We start from the raw sequence: 23492 nt of genomic DNA on the forward strand, positions 1-23492 counted from the left end.
CTTTGAGGAACTTCGAGGAACATGAACTTTTTAAGACCCCAAATGAGGTACGTTCTTCGTAATGAGGTACACTTGAGAGGTATGCCCTTATTTCTTGGTACCAGGATTGTGACACGCCAGCAGTCCAATTTCCAGTGATCAAAACCTTTGATGTATTCTACTGTGCACAAGTGTACTTTTTATTGAAATGGGCGTGGTCATAGGCGGAGAAAGGGGCGGGGTTTTGCCAGGTTTTGTTCTTTCCAAAGGCAGCAACTTGGCAACATTGATCTTAGTTTGAAAAAAATATTATTGTGTACTATCTAATTTGGAAGGTTTAAACAAGTGTAATGTATATGCAAAGCCTATGCGTTATGTTGTTCAATAACGTTTAAAATATATAAAAACTGAAACTAATGCAGGACATGTTTAGGTTTGCTACTACCAGTTAGGAAATTCATAGAAAATTGTTTTACAGTAAAATGTAGTTCCAAAGAAAGTATGTACATTATTTGTTGGCTCCAATCCTCGTAATTGTACCACATGTTTAGAAATAACGGTGTAAAAAATTAAGGACCTCTCTTGGCGACCCTAACAAATGCAGCTTTTACATACAGCCAAGCTTAGCCCCTACCCAGGAAGTTAGCGGCTTTAAGGACTTTTGCTCATAATCGTTGAACGCGCGCCACAGAAGTATGCGCAGGCGCTGTGTTACACAGTTACTGAACTACAGCAGTAAAGAAAGGAAGTGAATGGTGGGATGGCATCATCTAGACCTGCGCCAGTTAAAGTAAGCAATTGTTTTTCTCACGTTGCTATTTGTCATACTGGGACTACTTTGTATTATTTCGTTGCGCATTACGTAACACAAAATTGATTCAGGGAACAGAACAACGTTTAAAATTGTGATAATGCGGCACACGTGTCTTTCATTTCCAAAATGTTGCTGGCATTGACTTGTATAATGCATTTAAAACAGCAAACATTAGTTTCATACCACTGAAGTGTTACAGGTTTACGCCTCGTATTTTTGGTCCGTTTCTTGTAAAATTGTTGTTTTCTGGCAAATTTCTGAGGGTTGAAGTCAGAAAATAATGAACGGACATATTTGAGTTTCAGACTTCATACCCCTCAGAAAAAAAATCATGCTAATGCAAAACCTATTATTTTATCAAATCTCTAAATTTGTAAGAGCAATATAAAAGAGCATCTATTTTGGGCCTTTGTTCTCCCCCATTATTGATGGCTTTGTCCAGATTTCTAGCTGATTAGCTTTATTTCTGAGCTGATTGTGTTAACAGTTATGGAAAAGAGCTGCTCCTCCAGCGCCCAACAAAAGTATGCCCATCAATGTTTTCAAAACTGTAGCTTTCCTCTACCTGCAGGGTTTCAGCAGTGATTACCAAATTCTTTTTGTTAATTTTTTATGCCTGTGCAGAACTTTTCAGTGCCAGAGAGCTAAGGATTGTAGATGTAGCTCCAGAATCAAGAACAAAACACATTCAGAAATAATCAAGGACACCATGTATTAATATTTATACTATTGAGAAGTTGGCTAAACAGAAAATGCATTTGAACTAACAATATTCTAAAGTAAAAAGGCTGTAACTCATTAACTCTCCATGTTTTCTCCCAGTTGCCAGTTTTAGAAGGGATAGAGCAAAATTTTGAGCCAAAATTTGGGACAGGTGAGAGGTTCGAGTGTAAGTGATGGGCAGTTACTTTTACAAGTCTTTGAAATAATAATGATTTTTCAACTGTGGTAGTGAGTGTCTAGTGACCTATGGATTTTTATGTTATCTGCATACCTCTTAACCTTCCTTCTACAAAATGTGGAAAGTAATGGGCATACTAAAGGGTTTATAACACCTTCAGTTAGAAAGTCCAAAGCACAGTTAATAGCTACTTGTTTGTCCTTTAGCTCAGGGCAAGATTAAATTAACATGATTCATTATTGTTTGTCATGGATATTTTTTTTTCAAGTTCTTAACAATGACTGTGTAAACAGATAGTATGGAACATAAAAGTTTTTAAGACTGAATAAGAGAACATTTTCAATAATAAGTTACGGTTGAGAGGTGTGGTGGCGTGCATGTGTTCAGCATAGCACACTTCCTGTTGACATTAGCCCTAGACTAACTGCCATTATGGGCCATTTTAAGCCTAGCCAAATACCGCATGTGAGAATCAAACCCTACACCTTGTGTTTGCAATGTAAGCACCTTAACCATTATGCCAACCTCCTGCATTTGGTTTCAGCAGGATCTTGGTTCCCTGAATGCCTGTTCATATTTTAAATGTAAGATCTGAAATTTGAATGCCTTGTTTTAATGAAAAATAGGCTTTTTAAGTTTGAAGTGCAGTAATGATCTTTGCCACTTTTTATGGATTGCTAATTTGAAATTTTTAATATTGTTTCTGAATTGTTAGAAAGTTAAAATTGTAATAAACAACACATAACTGAAAGTGGTAAATAAATTAAAACTAAAAAAAATCTGAAAAGCAAATAACTAATTTCTAAAAATGTGTAATTTTGTATTCTTAATGTATTTGGTGGTCTCATTAGTCTGTCAGGTGCGGTATGTTATATACAGAGTAATTCATGACTTTGTGTACTGTGTAATAGGATATAATCTCGGGTGTGTTGTGATGCATGAAATGAAGCCAAGTACTTTACACAAAAATAACAGTATCCTAAGCACACAACTTGTGTATTATTCCGTTTATGCACTGGAATAGGTCTGTAGGTTACTACTAGGCCACTGATTTGGGAGAATCATTATGAGCCTAGTTACCTACTACTGTTGTCCATAAAAAGGACTAAGGGTGTGAAGCCTATGGGAACATACTGTTGTCCATCCACACACCTAAGTTAGTTTTGAAAAGGGCAAAGGAGCTATTGTGACATGGAGTGGGAACTTATTCCAGGGGTGAGGGATTCTTTGGAAGATGCCTTTGGTAACCCTTTAAGCTGTATCCAGATCACCATGTAGAAAGCTGTAAGAGACAGAATATGATGATAGAGCTTTTAGAAGTAATGCGTACATGAAGTAACTACTACCAGAAATGCTTTTGATGAGAAAACATTGTAGTTTTTCGTAGTTGGTCTGTGTGTCTAGATATGTGCAAAAGGGGACATTATATTCAGTTATGGGTTTAATAAGTGAGTAGTGAGGTTAGAACTTCACCAGGCCTCTTGTAACTAGTTGTGCTAGATAAGATTTTCTCACATCAGATGCTTGGTGATTGAAGGAGAGTTTGTTGTCCACAAATGTGGCCAAATTTCAGACAACAGTATCTCTCTTAAGAGGGTGTGCAGTTGATAGCTGTACATTGAATTTGTTTTCCAAAGAGCAGTGCTGCATTTTTTAGCATTGAGCCTAAGTCCATGGTCCTGATACTATGAATTTGTTTCTGTAAGTTCTTCTTGGAGGATATGAGTGTTTTCTGACATATAGTTGTTTGCAAACTTGGTAAGGTGTAGACTGTTATGTGAACCTTGATGTTAGCAAAATGTTTACCAAAGAGTAGCAGTCCCAAAACAGAATCCTGAGAGACGTCACTGGTGACAGGTGGTAGGTTGGCATAATGGTTAAGGTGTTTACCTTACAAACACAAGGTGCAGGGTTTGATTTTCACATGGGGTAATTAGCTAGCCTTAAAATGGCCCACAAGGGCAGTTAGCCTAGTACTAACCTATGAGATGAGGATGCCACCTTCTTTGTGCATGATCCGTCCATTTGCCAGTTTGCCATCCACTGAGTAATGTAGGGGCTTAATATTTAGCTGTGTCAGTTTTCCCATGTTATCAAACCATCCACTGAGTAATGTAGGGGCTTAATATTTAGCTGTGTCAGTTTTCCCATGTTATCAAAGTGCAGAATTGTGTTTGAAGGTGCTGTCATCTTGAGGCAGTGATTTGACTATGTTTAATGCTTTAGTGGCTATCTCAAAGACGTTTGCTAGGTTACAAAGGCAGAGTCTATTTTTCAAAATACTGAACTGGTTTCTAGGTTGTCAATATCCTTGTTAATGAATTTGGTGATTATCTTCACCAGCCTCATATTTAAGGCAATGGAATGCATAATTGGTCTATAGGTCCTAGTGTCAGTGGTTGAGGTGCATTTATGTAGGGGGACCACCATAACAATTTTCCATGCTTCTGGAATATAGCCATATGATAGGGAGGAGTTAAATATGTTAACAAGTAGATCTAAAAGGCAGTGTCTTGTATGTACAAATATGCAACCTAATGTTGAAGAAAGGTTTGGGGCCAGCTTTGTACTTGATGGAAGTATTGCAATTGTAGTCAGACTTGCATATTTTATCGTTTGCTTTAGTTTCTTCATTCTGTGGAGGTTGTTTTTATCTTAGTGGATTTGAACTTCTTTAACTTTTTGTTTTTTTAGGGCGAGGTGTTTTCTTCTGTTGTATCATTTGCTTATATGAGGTTTCAGCATGGGTGGGTATGCTTCTTAACTTGACATTGTAGTTATGGCATATGGTGACAGACCTCGATTTAGCAGTTTATGTTGGAATAATAACCATTAGTAAATGTGCCTGTTTTAGCTACAAGACCATCATGGGTTGGGGAACTTTTAAATTTGATCAGTTCTGTATCTACTGATAGGCAGTTTGCATCGAAAAATTCCTTGAAAAGAGTGGAATATGTTGGCACCCTAGGCTGAGATCTTGGGGACATGACAGCTGCACTGTGACCTGGTTTTACTAATGAGGAAACAATGTTTAGTGTAGTAGTGCTATATTTGTGATAACCTAGTTTATAGGCTTGATCCCCTAGTTGGTGTAGGCGCTGATTGTATGAATGAGTTTGCATTAATGAAGTCTTAGACACTGTTGTGCATAATTGTTACTTGTGTTATAGAGTAGCCAGTATATGGAGAGATAGTTGAAATCGCGGATGAAAATTGTGTTTGTTTCAATACTTGGGATTATAATTTGCTGAGTTAGAAATTCCTGGCTGCAGATGTTGTGGAATGGATTCTGTAGTTGGCTGTTGCGTAAAAGGTGGACATTACTGAAGTAACCAGGATATATAAACTTTCTAGAACATTGTCCTGATGGGTTACATATGGATTCATAGGGTAGGTATTAGAATAGCTGTCCTGTTGGACCATTTAAAACCTAGTCAGTTTTCCTTTCAGAGGTGAGACTAAAACCCTGCACCTTGTGTCTGTGAGGTAAACGCCTTTATATAAAAAACAGAAGACAGTTGAAATAAAACCTTTATCAAAGACCAAGCTTTCGGGTAGAAACACACCCTTCTTCAATGTTTAACGCAAGGTTCATTATAGAATTGATTTATAGATACACCCAAAACATCATGTGACCTGCAGCCAAGGTCACATGACTATGTCCACACACAGTATGTTACACACCTTGGCTGCAGGTCACATGATGTTTTGGGTGTGTATATAAATCAATTCTATAATGAACCTTGTGTTAAACATTGAAGAAGGGTGTGTTTCTACCCGAAAGCTTTGTCTTTGATAAAGGTTTTATTTCACCTGTCAAGGTAAACGCCTTAACCATTATACCATGGTGGAGAGGTAGGGCCATCTGCAGAGGGAGGTCTGAAGTTATGATGGGCAGAGGGAGTGGTGTCACTTCAATGACACTTTGTTTCTGTTACTATGCAGATGTCAGTGTTTTAGTAATGAAAGTTTTGAAGGCAAACATATTTTTATTTAGGCTTCTAACATTGAATAGTGCCATTTTTAGTACAGTCTGGGTTTGAATTTGCTAAGTTGGAAAGTTAAGAGACTGGCTTCCTTAAAAAAAGACATGGGTGGGAGGCAGAAAATGTCTTTGCCAATATATAGAGGCCATGATATATATGGAAGGCTGGAAGCCATGACAGAAAAAAATGCAGCCCATTACATGCAAAACATGCCAAGTTGTCATCCATCATCCTTCAGGCTGATGCATACTAGATACCTTTAGAATGACACCAAATGGCTAAACCAGTTTGAAATCCATTGTCTTTTGTTTATAGTGTGACATTGTTATGAAAGATGGCAGAATACTACTGCTCGAGACTAATTCAGTCACGTGTCTCTCTCTCTCTCTCTCTCTCTCTCTCTCTCTGTCTGTCCATCACCCTCTCTCTTTCCATATATTCCAGGGATGCATGATATATGTTCACACCAACATGAGCAATGGCTATGTTGTAGGTGCACTTTAGGTAAAGGGACTTTGACAGCTAAGAATAGTCTTGTCCTTGCACAGCCTGGTAAGTGTTGGTCTCTATAGGTCTCACGAAGGAGACACCTATAACTAAGCTATTAACATTCATGGCACCTATGCCTGGTGACCTTGGGGGCTTCGGCAAATTGCCTGGAGACTCTTACTTGATCTTTTAGTAAGTTTGTTGGGTGTGAATGCAGTGGGCGATTCACTTATATACTGCTGAGGTTTGGATGTATTAGTGTGATACTTGGAAGCAAATATATTGTAAGAACCTTTGCATATGTAGGTCTGGTTTTGTGGTGCTTGAGGTGTGAGAGTACTGACACTATTGAAGCTAGTGGAGTTTTCCTCTAGTTTTAGTAGATATGTACATCTTTCACAGAGTCAGCGTCTTGTGTCAAGAGCTGGTTGTCTGTTAGCATGAGGCAATTACTATACTGCCTCAAGGTCTGTAGTGCTATTAGGCTGGTGGCAGATAAGGTGATGGCAGAGTTAGTTATTACAAAGCTAGTAACCATACTTCATGCTTATTGGTCCTGCAATGGTATAGCAAGTGCAGCTATTCTCATTTAGGTGGTAACTAATGCAAGCTCAGGTAATCCTGGGAAGGGGGTAACAAGGACAGCTGTCTTCAGTAAGGCTGTAACTGGGTACTACAAGCTCAGGTAGCTGTAACAGAGGGAGAACAACTGCAGAGAACTACAGAGTGAGATGAATTAACAGACTTGGAGTACTGCAACAGCAGAATATACTAGGAACAATGGAGTGAAATAAGCTGGCTTGAACACTGCTTTTGCATACTTTGCTGTTGTGTCGTAAAGCAATCTGGCTTGTATGCCATAAAAGCAGAATATAGAACTAAATTAAGCCAACAGCACAGTTGGCTCCACTTGGGATAGAAACAGAACAGTAAATATCACAGATTACACAAAGTGGGTTAATTGGCAAGTTGCCCATCAATAGTATGATCAAGCTGTGTAAAGTTAGTTATGCAGCAGTGACAGTGTATAACTTGCATGCCAACAGGAATTGATTTCTTTTTATTGTGAAAGTGGTCATTAGAGCTCCTAGAGTATGATGCAAGAGTGCACGATTATGCACAATAGATTTGTTATAAAGCTTTTAATATTAATTATAATAGTTCGTTTTCTAATGCAACAATAATGCATAACCATGTACCCCAGGGCAGTAGTGGAGAAACAGTGACTTGGTTGTATCTTGCACATTAAGGGACAACCAGTCAAAGAGCCATTGCAGCACTTGCTGATATCAAAACCAGTCCTCAGCAGTCTACAATATAAGGTATAAGTGTAATGCATGGGGAGAAATTAATGCAGGCAGCCCACATTGGTACAGTACATGAAAGAACACATTGAAGGCAAAGTACAATGCAGACACTGTCTTTCACCATGTCCGCGATGTCCTGAAGTGTCAGACATCACATGTTTACACAACACAAAAGTTCCTCAGGATGAATCACTGCAGCACTGATTGCATGTGTGTGAGTGTGTCTGCTTAATATACCCACACAAACACACAGGCTCCTGATTCCCAAGAGCCAGTACTTATTCAGTAAGTCCAGTGGCCCTCTGGTAATGTAGGACCTTCGAACTTTGGGTAATGTAGGACCATTGGGATTACTAAATAAGTAAGGGAGCATGACAAAAGTCTTGTACTTCAACCCTTACCTCAGGAAATGTGTGTGTATAGTATATTTATTGGTGCTGCAGAGATGCATCCTGAGGAACCTTTGTGCTGTGGAAGCATGTGATAGCTGACACTTTGGGACCTTGCAGACATGGTGAATGTAGGTGTCTGTATTGCACATTGCCCGCAATGTTCGTTCGTGTACTGTACCAGTTCAGGATGCCTGTATTCATTTCTCCTTTGCATTCGGCTTATGCCTTCTGTGGAATGAATGCAGGTTGTTCTCCTTGATTTTTTGGCATTTTGATGCAGCGACTAAACTGCTGGGGTGTTGTGGTTCACGGTATTACTAGCGACGTTACCACAGTATTCCCTGCTATTTCATATGGTGACTGCAGAATCCTCTTTGTGCTAGAATTGCATATATTATTCTGAAAATGTTGTGTGACAATATTATTTACCTTCAAAGTTATTACTGTTTTCATTTAGCAAACATTTCCTCATAATCTAATAAAGTTCAGCATTTAAAACGCCATCAGTAGGGCCTTCTTTTATGAACATCATCACTATTTTTCCATGTTTCTGTCTCAGAAAGTGATTTTAGATGGGAAACATTTTACACGGTACTGCAAAGTCACATTTTAAGACAGAGTTGTGCATTGATTCTTAATGTTGACCCAGAAAGTCAGCATTTTGGAACATTTTCACCTGGTGTTACTACTGAATTATTTAATTTGGAAGATATTTCCTTATTGTTTTTAGTAAAGTCAACAGCTTTGTACCAGAGTTTGTATTTATGGAACTTCACAAAATTCAGACTTCCTGATGTAGATTCCTAAAATGAGTTTTATGAAAGTTGCCCCTAAAATATTATCAAAATTACTGAGTACGTGTTTCATTTGGTTAACATTTCTTAACTTAAATTTAAAATGTTTGAATCAAATTGCAGAAATGTATATGGCACCTCACCTTAAGAACAAGAAAACTGTCCTTACACATTTGTAAACAAAAATGATTCTTTGGACAAGGAAATAGCAATTGTGAATTCACCTTTTAGATGGAATTCCTTAGTATTTCATAACATAAGCGTTTCAGGGTAAGACTGTGCTGAATGTTTTTTTTTTTTCTGTTTGCAAAATGCCCTTATATGTAAACATAAAAGGCTTTACAATTAATAGGAGCTTGCCCCTAAAATGCAACTTTTTGCTGACAACATTCTACTTGCAAGTAGTAACACAGAACTATCCCTAGATCACACATTAGAATCTATAGATAGTTTTGATAAGATTTCAGGTCTGAAATGTAATCACAATAAGACTGAAACCTTGAGTGTGAACAAAGAGATAACTGCAAAATTAAACTTCTACAAAAATGGCAGATTGGACTATGTACAACTAAAGTATTTAGGAATTGAATCTAGTATTAAAAACTAAATCATAACCAACTATCAAATCCTAATCAATACAGTAGTCTAATAGATAATTGGAATAAATTATTTTTCACATTTTAAGACGAGCTCATTTTGATCAAAATAATTCTACCTAAAATCTTATTTATAAACCAGTTGTTAATTCTCCCCTTCTATAAAAATACTAAAAAATATAAACTCCATTTTATTAAAATTCTTGTGGTACCCTAATAAGCCTATAATTTCATTAGATTGGCACACCAAAAGTTGGGAGGAGGGAGGTATTGGTTTTCCTAATATTGATTTATATTTTGAATCAATAATCATTAAGGTACTTCTGCAGTGGCTTGATCCCTCATTTAATTTTAATTGGAAGCCAATACATGAAAATATACTAGTAGACATTAATAAACAAACAGTAGAGTTGTACGCTGACCTGGGTAATCAACACTTTTCATTAGATATTAAAATATTACATATTAAATGGCAAACAAATATTCTCTTTACCTATTTGTAAACCCAATCTTATTAATATTTAAGAAACGTATGAATTCCAATTGCCAAATTAAAGATGTAATTATAATATTATTTCCCATAGCCTTCACAAATGGATGCGTAATATCTTTTAACGAAATAAAAATATCTAAAGAATAATAATTTATTGGCACCGGTTTCTTAATGGCAATAAATTACTAGATCTAGTTTAGAAAATAATAATTGATTGGGTATACAATCTTGTAAAGAATTTATAGGTTCATAGGTAGGTACTAGGGTATTGGCCCTAGGGCCTATATAAGCCTACCCAAACGATCCCCTGGCTTTTGCCACCCAAAAAATTATTTTCTTGTGCCCCTGATAACCAGAGCCACAGAAGTGATTCCCGGGGTGAATTTCCTATCTCACATCCAATCATCAAGATTTTTCTTGAAGAGCACTAATGAGGAGCTCTGTTTGACATAGGTAGTTTGTTCCATAGTATGGGAAGTCTCTGGGACAGGAATCTATCCCTCCAGCATGTTCTGTTTATTGTGGTGACAAGGTTTAGGTCCCTAGAGCGTGTAGCTCGGAGGGATTGGGATTTCTTTACGTGGAGCATGTCCAACAGCTCTGGGTTTGACATAGCTTTGTATGTTAGGCAGAGATCGCCTCTGAGTAGGCGATATGCGACAGAGTAAAGCTGGAGATTTTTGAGACTGTCTGCGTAGGGCATCTGTTTTAGGCCGGTAATCCTCTTTGTGAGGTATTTCTGTGGCCTTTCCAGTTGTAGATGTCTTGTGAGGTGCATACCAAAAGGGGCGTTGTACTCTATATAATGGGTCTAATGAGTGACGAGTAGAGGGGAACAATGATCTCTTTTTTCCTGGATGAGAAACCTTTTGTGATGAGGTATTATATTTATTTATTTGACATTTGTTGACCGGGAAAGTCCGACTGAGATAAAGCCCTTTTTCAGCGGAGGCCGGAGGAGAAAAGCTCCAGGGTAAATATACAGCTTAGTAATATGCAAAATTCAAAATACAAAAATACAGTTTAGTAAAAAGAAAATAAAATTCAAGTAATACATGTAAAAATCAATTGTGACCCATATTTATATACAGAGTCTTCATTTAGACAGTGGTAATATGAGTAATATAAATGCAAACCTTGTTACATGATGTAAAAATAGAAAATAATATGAACAGTAAGGAAGTAAATAGTGTAGATGGAAGGGGAAGGTTAAGTGAGAAGAGAAAAGGAAAGAGGAGCAGAATAAAGAATAAGCTGAGGAGAGTAGAGAATGGGTAAAGGGGAAGAATAAGGTGGGTGAGGGTAGAATGTTCAAGGGGGATTTTTACAGTGACATGTCCTGGTAGTATTCAGGTAATGTTTTAGAGCATTCTTGAATTCATGAGTCTGGTTAAAAGGGACAATGGTAGCTTGTTCCATGACAGTGCTGTTAGGTAGCTGTAAAGTTTTTGTCCAGAAGATATTTTCATAGGTTCATAGGTTGGTACTAGGCTGGTACTAGGCTATCAGCCCTAGGGCCTATACAAGCCTAGCCATAACAATTCCCTGGCTATTTCTTCCCACGCTGTTTACTTCCCTGGACCCCTGTCTACCATGGCGACTGTCGTGATCCCTGGGGTGAATTTCCTTTCTCCCATCCAATCGTCAAGGTTCCTTTTGAAGAGGGCCAAAGAGGCAGCCTGCTTGACATGTATGGGCAATCTATTCCAGAGTCGGGGGGAGTCTCTGAGAGATTGGGATTTCTTTAAGTGTAGCATGTCCAACAACTCTGGGTTTGACATGGCCTTGTATGTTAAGCAGAGATCGCCTCTATGTAGACGATATGCGACACAGTACAGTTGGAGTTTTTTAAGGCGGTCAGCGTAGGGCATCTGCTTTAGGCCTGTGATTCTTTAGTGTGGTATTTCTGTGGCCTTTCCAGTTGTTTTAGATGTCTTCAGAGGTACATACCAAATGGGGCGTTGTATTCTATAATGGGTCTAATGAGGGATGAGTACAGTGGGACAATGACCTCCTTTTTTCTGGATGAAAAGCCCTTAGTGTTGATATGTGCCACATAGAAGGATTTCCTGACTGTTGTGGTGATGTGGTTATTGAAGGTGAGACCACTGTCCACCTGTGTCCCTAAGTCTCTTATCACACATTCGGTGTTTAGTGTACTGCCACCTATATGGTAATTCACAGGTACATCTTTTTTCCAAAGGGGATAACTATACATTTCTTGGCATTGAGCTTGAGCCCATGGCTCTGGCACCAAGCATCTGTTTCATTAAGGCCCTTTTGTAGAGTATCCACATCATTTGGGGATTCAGTAATGGCTCCCAGTTTGCAGTCATCTGCGAACTTTGTTAGCCCGAGTCCCTTAGTGTTGGCCTGTACTTCAGAGAAGTAGATGCCAAACAAGAGCGGTCCCAGGACTGAACCCTGAAGTACTCCACTTGTCTGGAGCTGGATTTGGAGTCGGCTACTTTTACAGTGTGGGTTCTATCAGTAAGCCAGTTAGCAACCCATTGGGTGACGTAGGGATTAATGCCCAGCTTAGTAAGTTTATCTATGATTCCAGAGTGGGAGGATGGTGTCAAAGGCCTTGGCAAGGTCTAGGTAGGCTGTGTGGACCACCTTACCCTTGTCCATGGCTCTGGAGACTGATTCGAAGAAGTCATTCAGGTTCAGGAGACAAGATCGTCCCTTCACGAACCCAAACTGGGTGGGGTCCAGTGTTTGAAGGTTGCCAATGTCTTTGTTTATAAGTTCCATGATAACACGCTCCATGGCCTTGCAAATAAGGCTCATCAGACTGATGGGATGGTAGTTTCCAGGATCCAAGGTGGATCCCCCCTTGTGGAGTGGGATAACTGTAGCTCTGCGCCACTCGGGCACAAAACCTGAGGTGAGGCTATGATTAAACATGACACTTAGGTGAGGTGCCAGTTCATATTGTAGTTCATGTAGTTTTGGTTTATAGATGTCAAGGTAATATTGATCAGAGCTCCTAAAAGTTCTAGGTGGTGTATACAGGGAGACTAAAGAGGAGACTGAAGGTCAGGAGAAGGGTTTATGCAAGATAGAATGGATAGTCATAAGTTGAGATAGTAGGAGATGAGAGAATTCTAGCCAGTTTGTCTTGAGGGCAAGACAGTGATGGGATTTAGATGGCTGGTTAGAAGCTAATCTAGCTACTTTATTATATGTGGTTTCTAGTTTATAGAGGAGATTATATTGTAAATTAGCTAAGATTTGTGAACTATAGAAGAGATTTAGGAAGAAGGCAAGTGTATGCCTTGACTCATTAGATAGGAACTTTTTATTTCTATATAGCAAACCTAAGTTTTGATGGGTTTTCTTGATGCAGTGGAACACATGAAGGTCAAATTTAAGTTGGTCATCAATGATGGCACTGAGAAGCTTGGTATGGGTTTCGGCATTAGTGACTGTGTTGTTAAGGGATGTAATGGTGAATGTGGCTTTATGGTGGGTACAGTGATTTGGGGAGGAAAAGTAGAAGTTTAGTCTTTTTGGGGTTCAGTATGAGTTGATTGTAGGAGAGACATTTTTTAATAAGGTTGAAAGCATTTTGAGTATGGACATGCATGTCAGAGATGGTATCTGAAGCAGTGATGACAGCAGCATCATGAGTGTACTGTATGAGGGATGATTGTGGAGGTGAGAAGGTGATTTATAAAAATGTTAAAAGGGACCAAGTATAGATCCTTGAGGGACTCGCATCTTAATGGGGAGAAAGGGGGAGAGAGAGGAGAGCCATTTGATGGCTTGCTCTCTGTTGGATAAATAGCACTGGAGCCAGGAAATAGTAGCAGTTGAAAGATTGAAGTTGGAGAGTTTGGAAAGAAGTATAGGGTGAGAGACCGTATTGAAAACTTTGAAGACATCAAGAAAGAGGCAGGAGAATAGCTTGTTATTGTCTCTAGCTAGGGTGATTGAGTGAAGGAGATAAGGGCTGTTGCAGTACTGTGGTAGGGATGGAACCCATGTTGTGTAGGTGAGAGAAGATTTTCTTGGGTGACATAATCTAAGTTGTTTATGGATGCATTTTTCAAGAATCTTTAAGAGAGGAGATAGTATTACTATGGGTCAATAGAGAGTTCAATACAGTTTCCATTTTTGTGAAGGGGAATTGTATAGAATTGTTTCCACAGAGAGGGGACCTTGGATTCACTTATGGAGTGGTTTATGAGGATGGATATTGGGTAGGCTGTAGAACTGGCAGCAACTTTAAGGAATAATGAGGGTAGGTTGTCTGCTGATGTAGAAGAAGGTTTTAGTTTGAGGAGAAGATGTTTAATGTAGTTTTATGTAGTTTGTAGGAACTGGCTTAATTGAGAAGGGGTTGTTGGGTATAGGAAGGCTGGAGGGATGGGTGGGTTAAGTGGAGTTTGGAGTCTGTATACGTTTACTGAGTGTTTCGATGAAGTATGTGTTAAAGATAGAAGCAGTTTATTGTGGGGTATTATTAGGGTAGGGATTAAGAGTAGTAGAATTTCCTGGATATAAAATATGAGTTATAGTATTCCAAAATTTGTGGGGATTTCTATTGTGTGTTGTTTGGGGGTCTTGCTCTTTTTTTTTTTTTGCCTATATTGTGTTTTTTGGTGAGGTTGTGCAGTTCCTTATATGTTTGGTAGTGAGTGGGCAGTTTTGTCTTAGCCCAGAGCTTCTAGGCATTAGATATACAAACCAAAACTATTCCAAAATCCTTGATTTCTTCTCCAATATTAATAATAATTCAGTTAGATAAATCATTTCTCGCAATCATATATAAAATCATTAGAATTGAATTAGCCCCCCACGACCGGTCGTTCTAGAATTAGTCTGCAAAAATAAATAAAGAAGAATTCTCTGAGGAATGTAAGAAATCAGTATTCAGATCTGCTCATGGAAAATCAGCATTCTCCCTATACTGGAAAATATATACTTGGAAATTGTTACAAAGAATATTCTTAACACCTCATAAAATTGCTATTGTATACAAATCGGAAAAAGTAAAATGCTGGGGATGCAACAAAACTGATGCAGAATGGGTACACATGCAACAAAGTGTCTTCCTTCTGGGCTAATTTTAGGAAATTTTGTCAAGCATTGTGGTCGGATCGTTGTATTATAATGGCTCCATTAATACTGTTCAATGCCCCAATCCCAGAAATTATACCAGTGTCAGAAATACCTCTTCTTTGGGCTGTCTCTTAGCTATTGCTAGAAAGGTAATAGCTAAAAATTGGAAATGCAACTCTACCCTCTCTTTTTTTTAAGTGAATTTATTTATATGGCTAAATCTGTATGTAAAAATGAACTATTGACCATAAAAATGAGAACTAGAAATCTTACTCCATACATAGCATGGCAGAAATGTGATGACTATAAAAGTACTAATTATACAAAAATGGAGAACAGCAAACAGCGTACAAACAAGAATCCACTCAAAATAACTTCACTGAACAGCCTTTAATCACCAGAAAACACAATCGCTTATTCAGTAAGCGCTTTCGTCTTGTAAAAGACTTCCTCAGACTGAATAACAAATTCTTTTGCTCTACTGATATTTAAGCAAGCATCAACTTAATCATTCAATAATTGATTAGTTAATTAGCACTCATTTAAATTCATTACACATTGCACTCAACTTTAAAAGCAACATATGAAAAAATATGAAAAAATGGCACAAACAACTTTTATAAAACACATACAATTAGATGTATACTATTCCAACAAAATAGTATATTTTCCCCCACTTTATAACAAACATATTTAATGTTTTAACCTTCTTCTTTTGAGGTATACGTTAAAATTCTCTCTGTCATTAAGTCCAGGGGGATGACTAGCATTTAATTTTAAAACCCAACAATATTCCTTCCACTTTAACTCATCTTCAGCTGTTAACTTATTGTTAGAATTAGGAACTTTATCTAATACCATACATTTGGGACTGCCTAAGCAGTCTGTGTTCTTATAATGCCTACCGCATGCATTAGTAGTATCTTTTTTCTGCACTGCATATAAATGTTCCCTAATTCTTTTGTGCAGCTCCATGGTAGTCATACCTACATAAAAAGAGGAACATTGTGAGCACACTGATAAGTATACTACAAACTTCGTCTTGCAAATGTTTTCACTCAATATATGTAATTTAACATTATTAATATTTATTTCTGTGGGCCCTTTATGTATGAACCTACAATATTCACAATTAAGACAGCTACCCACCACTTCTTTTGTTTCATTAATGTATTTAATTTTGTCTTGGAAAATACCTTTAATTTTTTTTCCTTTTTTGTTTACAAAAAATAGGTTCATCCCCCACAATTTTATTGATTTCAGGAAAACTAACCATAATCTTCCAGTTCTTCTTAAATAAACTTTTAATCTCACCCCCATCTATAGAATATGGCACGACTATGCCTAATTCAAATTTATTACTCTGATTATTACGTTCAGAGGGGGCATTATTTCTTATAATATTGCACCTATTAACATTTTCTCTATTTCTGCTTACTTCAATTAATTTTTCTAACACTATTTCATTTAGGTAGCCCCTAACTATAAATTTTTCACATAACATTTTGCTTTCTTCCTGAAATGTTTCATTGGAATCTGTTAAGTCACTCACTCTCGTCAACTGTCCTTTTACAATATTATTTTTGACATAACCAGGGTACATACTATCATAGCTGAGGTATGCATTATTCTGAACATTTTTCTTATATAGTTTAGTTTTAAGTTTATTACCTTGTTTATAAATTTCTACATCTAAAAACATGTACTTCTACAGTCATAATTCCAAGTAAAACTTAATCACATACATTGTTAATCTCATTCAAAAAACAGTGAAGCTCATTAATTTCACCCCTCCAGACAAAAAAAGTTGTCCGTAAATTGACCATAGTATAACACATAATTAAAATATTTATTATTTTTAATATACAACTTTTCCCATGTATTCATAAAAAGATTGGCGTAGCTAGGGGCCATTGCTGCACCCATAGCCAAGCTATTTGTCTGTTGATAAAATGTGCCATTAAATTAAAAAAATATATAAGATAGTATAATGTCTAATATCTCTATAATAATAGAAATCTCTTATTTGGTATTGCATCGGGAATCAACAAGCTCCTTACTAACATATGATTTATGATTTTGTATATATCTATATGTTATAGACTCTCTCTCTATATATTTTTTATCCTGTTTTGATGCGTTTCCTGTTGAAAGTATTTGGTATTGCATCGGGAATCAACAAGCTCCTTACTAACATATGATTTTGTATATATCTATATGTTATAGACTCGCTCTATATATATTTTTTATCCTGTTTTGATGTGTTTCCTGTTGAAATTTATAAAACCAAATTAAAAAAAAAAAAAGACCTTGCTTCATAAATAGGTGCACTGCAGTTGCACTCTCTCCTATACTGATGTTCATTCCTTGTTAACTAGGGTCTCCCCTTTCACCTCCCAAATGCATGCTTATTGCTTGTCTTTCTGGGCCATCTCTGCTCTCCTCCCTTATTCGTTATTGCATATCCTGGGCCACATTCTTCAGTTACTGAATTTATGTTCATTGTGCATCCTTTAAAATGTTTTGCAGTGGTTAGTGTTGACGCCTCACTATTCCAGAACATGGTACTTTGTTCTTTTGTCTCCTTCCTTCCTTGTTGGCTTTGTCTGATATTTTCATTTCCTGTCGCCTCCCAAAGACTAGTTGTTTGTTTGACTAATGTGTAATTGTTCTATGCATAAAGCCTTTATCTTTTCTGCTTAGTTATGGTAGAAAAGTTTCTTCAGTTATTAACTGCATAGAACTTTGGGCAAAAGTCAAGTGGGTTAAATCTCAAATCCCAAAAAAAAACTAAATTGCTACTTTTCAGCCCAACCAAAAAGTCCATCTCTTTACATTTCAATCTCACTTCTAATAATGGTACCCTTATCTCACCTGAACCTACCACTAAACTGCTAGGAATAACAACTGACAGCAATCTAAACTTTGATATACACATAAACACTACAATAAAATGAATTAATAAGAAACTGGGATCCCTGTACAGAATCAAACCCTTTCTTACTCCAGAAGCTAGGTCTGCTATAGCTAGAACTCACCTTTTATTAACTCTGCTCTACGCCCCTCCCATTTATACTAATATCTCAAAAAACAACCTCAAGAAACTAATAACTTCCTATAATAATATTGCTAGATTTGCTACAGGCTCTCCTTTCAGAACACATCACTGCCTTAATCTTAAACAATTAAACTGGCTAGAATTCCTTAACCAGCTTCAATTTCACCAGCTTACAATAGCTCATAAGACCCTGTATCAACCTAGCAACACTCCTGTACTGTCTAGCCTCATCACACCTTAACAATCTCAAAAATCTACGTTCCTCAAACAAACTGCTGATTAATACTACTAAATCCAACAACTCAGCAGGTGACTCCTTATTCTCCAACTCTGTAGGAAAACTATGGAATCAACTTCCTTCCGATATCACAGCTCAGACTTCTCTTTTTCTTTTTAAAAAACTAAAACCATATCTCAATAATCACTGGCTATGCACCTGTACTAACCCTGACTAATTATCTCCCCCCCCATTCACTCTTCTCACCCTTCCTTCCTTTACTACCTATTACAAATTAACAACACATCCTATAGTACACAGATTTTATATATATATGTATACAAGTAAAAGTTATCTCTGTACCTTAAAGAACTGGATTACTATTCTACAGTATTTGTTAAAACTTTTGTATTATCTTATAATTTTTTTATTTTTTTTTTGACAACACTGTATAACTTCTATTCTTTTAGCATCTATTTACTCTGTACAAATACGTGGAGCTTTTCTCCCCGGGCCTCTACTGGAAATGGACATGCATCCAGTTAGACTAGCCCGGTCAACAAATGTAAAATGTAAATGTAGTATACTACCCTTCTAAGACCTGTTTCTAGTAAGAGTAGGTTATAATTGAAAAAAAAAAAAAAGAGAGAGAAAAAACCTTTTAATTCTTCTATTTTTTATATTCTTTTAAGAATTTCTTTAGCTAACATGTTATGCTAAATTTATTGCTGTATAAAACTGCTTTTATAGTATAATTATTGCTGTATAAAACTGTTTTGATGTTACTCTCTATTAAATTGTATGTTTTTTCCTTGGAGCTTTTCTCCCTGGGCCTCTACTGAAAATGGACATATATCCAGTTAGACTAGCCCGGTCAACAAATGTAAAATAAAATAAATAAATAAATAATCTCTAGTGTACACAAGATTCCCTCAGACCCTTCTACTTGGTAATGTCAGGCAGGAAAGCTGTACAAGGAAAATTGTGTACGCAGTTGGTAAATATTTGCTACAACATTAATACAGCATTGTTTTTCTGACACTTGGTGCAGTGTTTATTTTTGAAGGACAGGATTCACAACATTTGTATAGAACAGTACATTAACAATGCAATGTTTAGTTTTGGCAAGGAAAGTATTTGCAACTTTTGCACCGAACAGTGCATTCTAACATAAAACCACATTGTTCTCCTGTTATTGGGATTGCAAAAAGGGATCCATGAGTAGTCCTGCATATACAACATGCAAGTAGTGGTTTTATAATGAGTTGTTTTGATATCACTTTAGTTCATCCTAGCATTGCCTGTTTTACATTATAAACAGTAGTAGTTTTACCATGTGATTAAATTTGCTTGTAGTATATGTCGTCCTATTTGGACAAAATAGAAGAGTGTTTGTGGGTTCTGTTCAAGCAGCTTTATTATCTACAAACATGATAGAAGTTTGCTGACTTTAACTTAAGTAACTTGTATACAAACTAACTACTGCAATCATACATGCTTACTCTCTGGCTGCACTCTCAAAATGGCACTGGGAATAGCACATGCCTGGTATTTATATGTGCACATTCAGTCCTTGATATGTTTCTTAAAGACGCAGCACATACTCTCTGATCTACATCCTCCCTCTTTGAGTAATAGATCAAGCAACATCATGAATCTATTTGGCATGCAGATATTACAAGTAGTTCTTTGTCATGCAGTTTTACAAGACTAGGTACAGATGTACAGTTATGTCCATGTTATTGCGTATTTCACACTGGGCCTGGATATTCGACCATGTCATGTGGCTTAAAACTGGAAATTGGGTTTAGCAACTGGAGCTGTCTCTACAGAATGTTCAACCTTAGAAGTATTTGGAACATCTTCAGGAATGGAAGTAGAGGTTGAAACACACTCTGGAATGGGAACAACGTCTGGTTCGCTCTGAGATCTGAAGTCTGTATCCCAGGAACAATGCTGCGATGCTGATTCTGGTACAGGAAGAAGATGCCTGCGATTTCTCCTCTACTCCACACCCTCAGATTCTACAAAGTAGGATCTAGGTTCGGCACATATACCTGCAACTTGACCAATCCGGTGTAAACCTTTTGCCGTTTGTATCCTCACTGTCTCTCCTTCCCTCAGTGGGTGAAGAAATCTGCTCGATTTATCATAACTGGACCTCGGGATAGAGCACTTCTTGAATAATTGAGCCTTGATGTTTTTGTTGTTCTCAGCTTTAGGCCTCAATACCAAAGGAAGGTTGGTATATTGTGTGTGCAAGAGACCAGATGGAAGGGGACAAGGCTAGGTGTATCAGAAGCGGGTTCAAATTGTTTTATCATGGTGTGGATGGGAGGAGAAATGACGTAGGCATTATTCTGAAGGCACAGTATGCTAAGAGTGTTTTGGAGGTGAAAAGAGTGTCTGATAGAGTGATGTTTATGAAGCTGGAAATTGATGGTGTAATGATGAATGTTGTTAGTGCATATGCTCCACAATTTAGGTGTGCGATGGATGAGAAAGAAATATTTTGGAGTGAGTTGGATGAAGTGGTGATGACTGTACCTGTTAGAAAAATATATAATAGTAATATGCATGCTTAGTGCATTCGAGGTTTAAAAGGGTTACTACATTTATTCTGTTCACACTGCATGAATCTGCACAGCTATTAGAAACTTAACAAGAGACATTTCATTTCTGTTAATGTCATGAAAATAACAAGAGACATTTCATTTCTGCTAATGTCATGAAACTTAACAAAGAGATATTTCATTTCTGCTTATGCCATGAGAAAGTATGCAGCTGCTAGAAGCTTTGATAAAGAAAACAATAGATGCTTGAAAGTTTAAACCATAGTCAGCATTACTTGTACTAAAGCTAGAAATGTACCTTGAATCTAGACAAAATGTAACACATGTATTAGAACTATACACTTGAAGAATTGAAAAGCTAAGGTGGGCTGAAATAAGCCCATGGCCAGGTTGTTTTTCTCAAAATGTTTTGCAAGTCAGCAAATAATCTGACCATGTCAGCAATAAGTCTGGTAACATTTTCTGTAGAACATACAGAAAGCTGTGTCTAACTACGTCAGCAATAGAATAGTAACATTTTCTGTGTCACATGAAGAGAACTGTATGATCACCAAAAAGCCAGACATATCCTGTACCTACATGCTTTGTCTCCTTGCTGCAAGTAATAAAGGGTGCCTTGCTTGAACCTAACGTGCATTGGTCTTTGAAGTTTTTTCCTTTTACAGTACCCAAGGGTGAGAGACTGGTGATTGGAGCAGATTTCAATGGGCATATTGGTGAAGGGAACAGCGGGAATGAGGAAGTGATGGGTAGGTATGGTGTTAAGCCAAGGAATACAGAAGGTCAGATGGTAGTGGATTTTGCGAAAAGGATGGACATGGCTGTGATGAATACGTATTTTAACAAGAGGGAGGAGCATAGAGTAACACTCAAGAGTGGAGGAAGATGCACACAGGTGGATTATATCTTGTGTAGAAGGGCCAGTCTGAAGGAGATTGGAGACTGTAAAGTGATGGCAGGGGAAATTGTAGTTAGGCAGCATAGGATGGTGGTTTGTAGGATGACATTGGTGATCAAGAAGAGGAGGATGAGTGTGAGGGATGAGTGTGAGGGCAGCACCAAGGATCAAATGGTGGAAATTGAAAAAGGATAATTGTGAGGTGATGTTCAGGGAAGAGTTAAGACAGGCACTGGGTGGCATTGAAGAGTTACTGAATAGTTGGGTAACTACAGCAGAGCTAGTAAGAGAGATGGCTAGAAAGGTGCTTGGTGTGACATCTGGAAAGAGGATGGAGGACAAGGAGACCTGGTGGTGGAATGAAGATGTACAGGAGAGTATACAGAGAAAGAGGTTGGCGAAGAAGTGGGATTGTCAGAGAGATGAAGAAAGTAGACAGGAGTATAAGGAGATGAGGTGCATGGAAAAGAGAGAGGTGGCGAAGGCTAAGGATAAGGCGTATGAAGAGTTGTATAAAAGGTTGAGCACTAAGGAGGGAGAAAAGGACCTGTACCGATTGGCTAGACAGAGGGACTGAGTTAGTAAAGATGTGCAGCAGGTAAGGGTGGTAAAGGATAATGAGGGAAACATACTCACAAGCGAGGAGAGTATGTTGAGCAGATGGAAAGAGTACTTTGAGGGGCTGATGAATAAAGAGAATGAGAGGGGGAGAGAAGGTTTGATGATGTGCAGATAGTAAATCATGAAGTGCAGTGGATTAGCAAGGAGGAAGTAAGGATAGCTATGAAGAGGATGAAGAACAGAAAGGCTGTTGGTCCAGATGACATACCTGTGGAAGCATGGAGGTGTTTAAGTGAAATGGCAGTGGAGTTTTTAACTAGATTGTTTAATGAAATCTTGGAAAGTGAGAGGATGCCTGAGGAATGGAGAAGAAGTGTTTTGGTATCGATTTTTAAGAATAAGGGTGATGTGCAGAGCTGTAGTAACTACAGAGGGATTAAATTGATCAGTCACAGCATGAAGTTATGGGAAAGAGTAGTGGAAGCTAGGTTAAGAAGGGAGGTGATGATTAGTGATCAGCAGTATGATTTCATGCCAGGAAAGAGCACTACAGTTGTGATGTTTGCTCTGAGAGTGTTGATGGAGAAGTGCAGAGAAGGTCAGAAGGAGTTGCATTGTGTCCTTGTGGATTTAGAGAAAGCATATGACAGGGTGCCTAGAGTTGTGGTATTGTATGAGGAAGTCGGGAGTGTCAGAGAAGTATGTAAGAATGGTACAGGATATGTATGAGGGTAGGGTAGTGCGACAGCGGTGAGGTCTGCGGTGGGAGTGATGGATGCTTTTAAGGTGGAGGTGGGATTACATCAAGGATCGGCTTTGAGCCCTTTCTTATTTGCAATGGTTATGGACAGGTTGACAGATGAGATCAGACAGGAGTCCCCGTGGACTATATTTGCAGATGACATTGTGATCTGTAGTGAGAGTAGAGGACAGGTGGAGGAGACCCTGGAGAGGTGGAGATATGCTCTAGGGAGAAGAGGAATGAAGGTCAGCAGGACTAAGATAGAATATATGTGTGTGAATGAGAGGGAGGATAGAGGAATGGTGAGGATGCAGAGAGTAGAGGTGGCGAAGGTAGATGAGTTTAAAAAATTAGGATCAGCAGTTCAGAGTAATTGTGAATGTGGAAGAGAGGTGAAGAAGAGAGTATAGGCAGGATGGAGTGGGTGGAGAAGAGTGTCAGGAGTGATTTGTGACAGACTAGTAGCAGTAAGAGTGAAAGGAAAGGTCTACAAGAGGGTAGTGAGACCAGTTATGTTATATGGGTTGGAGACAGTGGCACTGACAAAAAGCCAGGAGTCAGAGCTTGACATGGCAGAGTTGAAGATGTTAAGATTTGCACTGGATGTGACAAGGATGGACAG

The 23492-nt window shown here is 38.0% G+C and overlaps 1 protein-coding gene across 1 annotated transcript in view; it reads left to right on the plus strand.

Annotated features, from left to right (window-relative positions):
* The first annotated feature begins 629 nt into the window (after positions 1–629).
* LOC122793375 (methylthioadenosine phosphorylase) overlaps positions 630–23492 on the plus strand; it is a 1037156-nt gene continuing 1014293 nt past the window's right edge. Inside the window, exon 1 of the mRNA XM_044061328.1 lies at positions 630–769. Coding sequence (XP_043917263.1) covers positions 740–769 — 30 coding nt within the window. The 5' untranslated portion in view covers positions 630–739. The remainder of the gene's footprint in view (positions 770–23492) is intronic.

This window comes from Protopterus annectens, chromosome 2.part0 (assembly GCF_019279795.1).
Source record: "Protopterus annectens isolate FY-2018-M chromosome 2.part0, PAN1.0, whole genome shotgun sequence".
NCBI classification, from domain to species: domain Eukaryota; kingdom Metazoa; phylum Chordata; order Ceratodontiformes; family Protopteridae; genus Protopterus; species Protopterus annectens.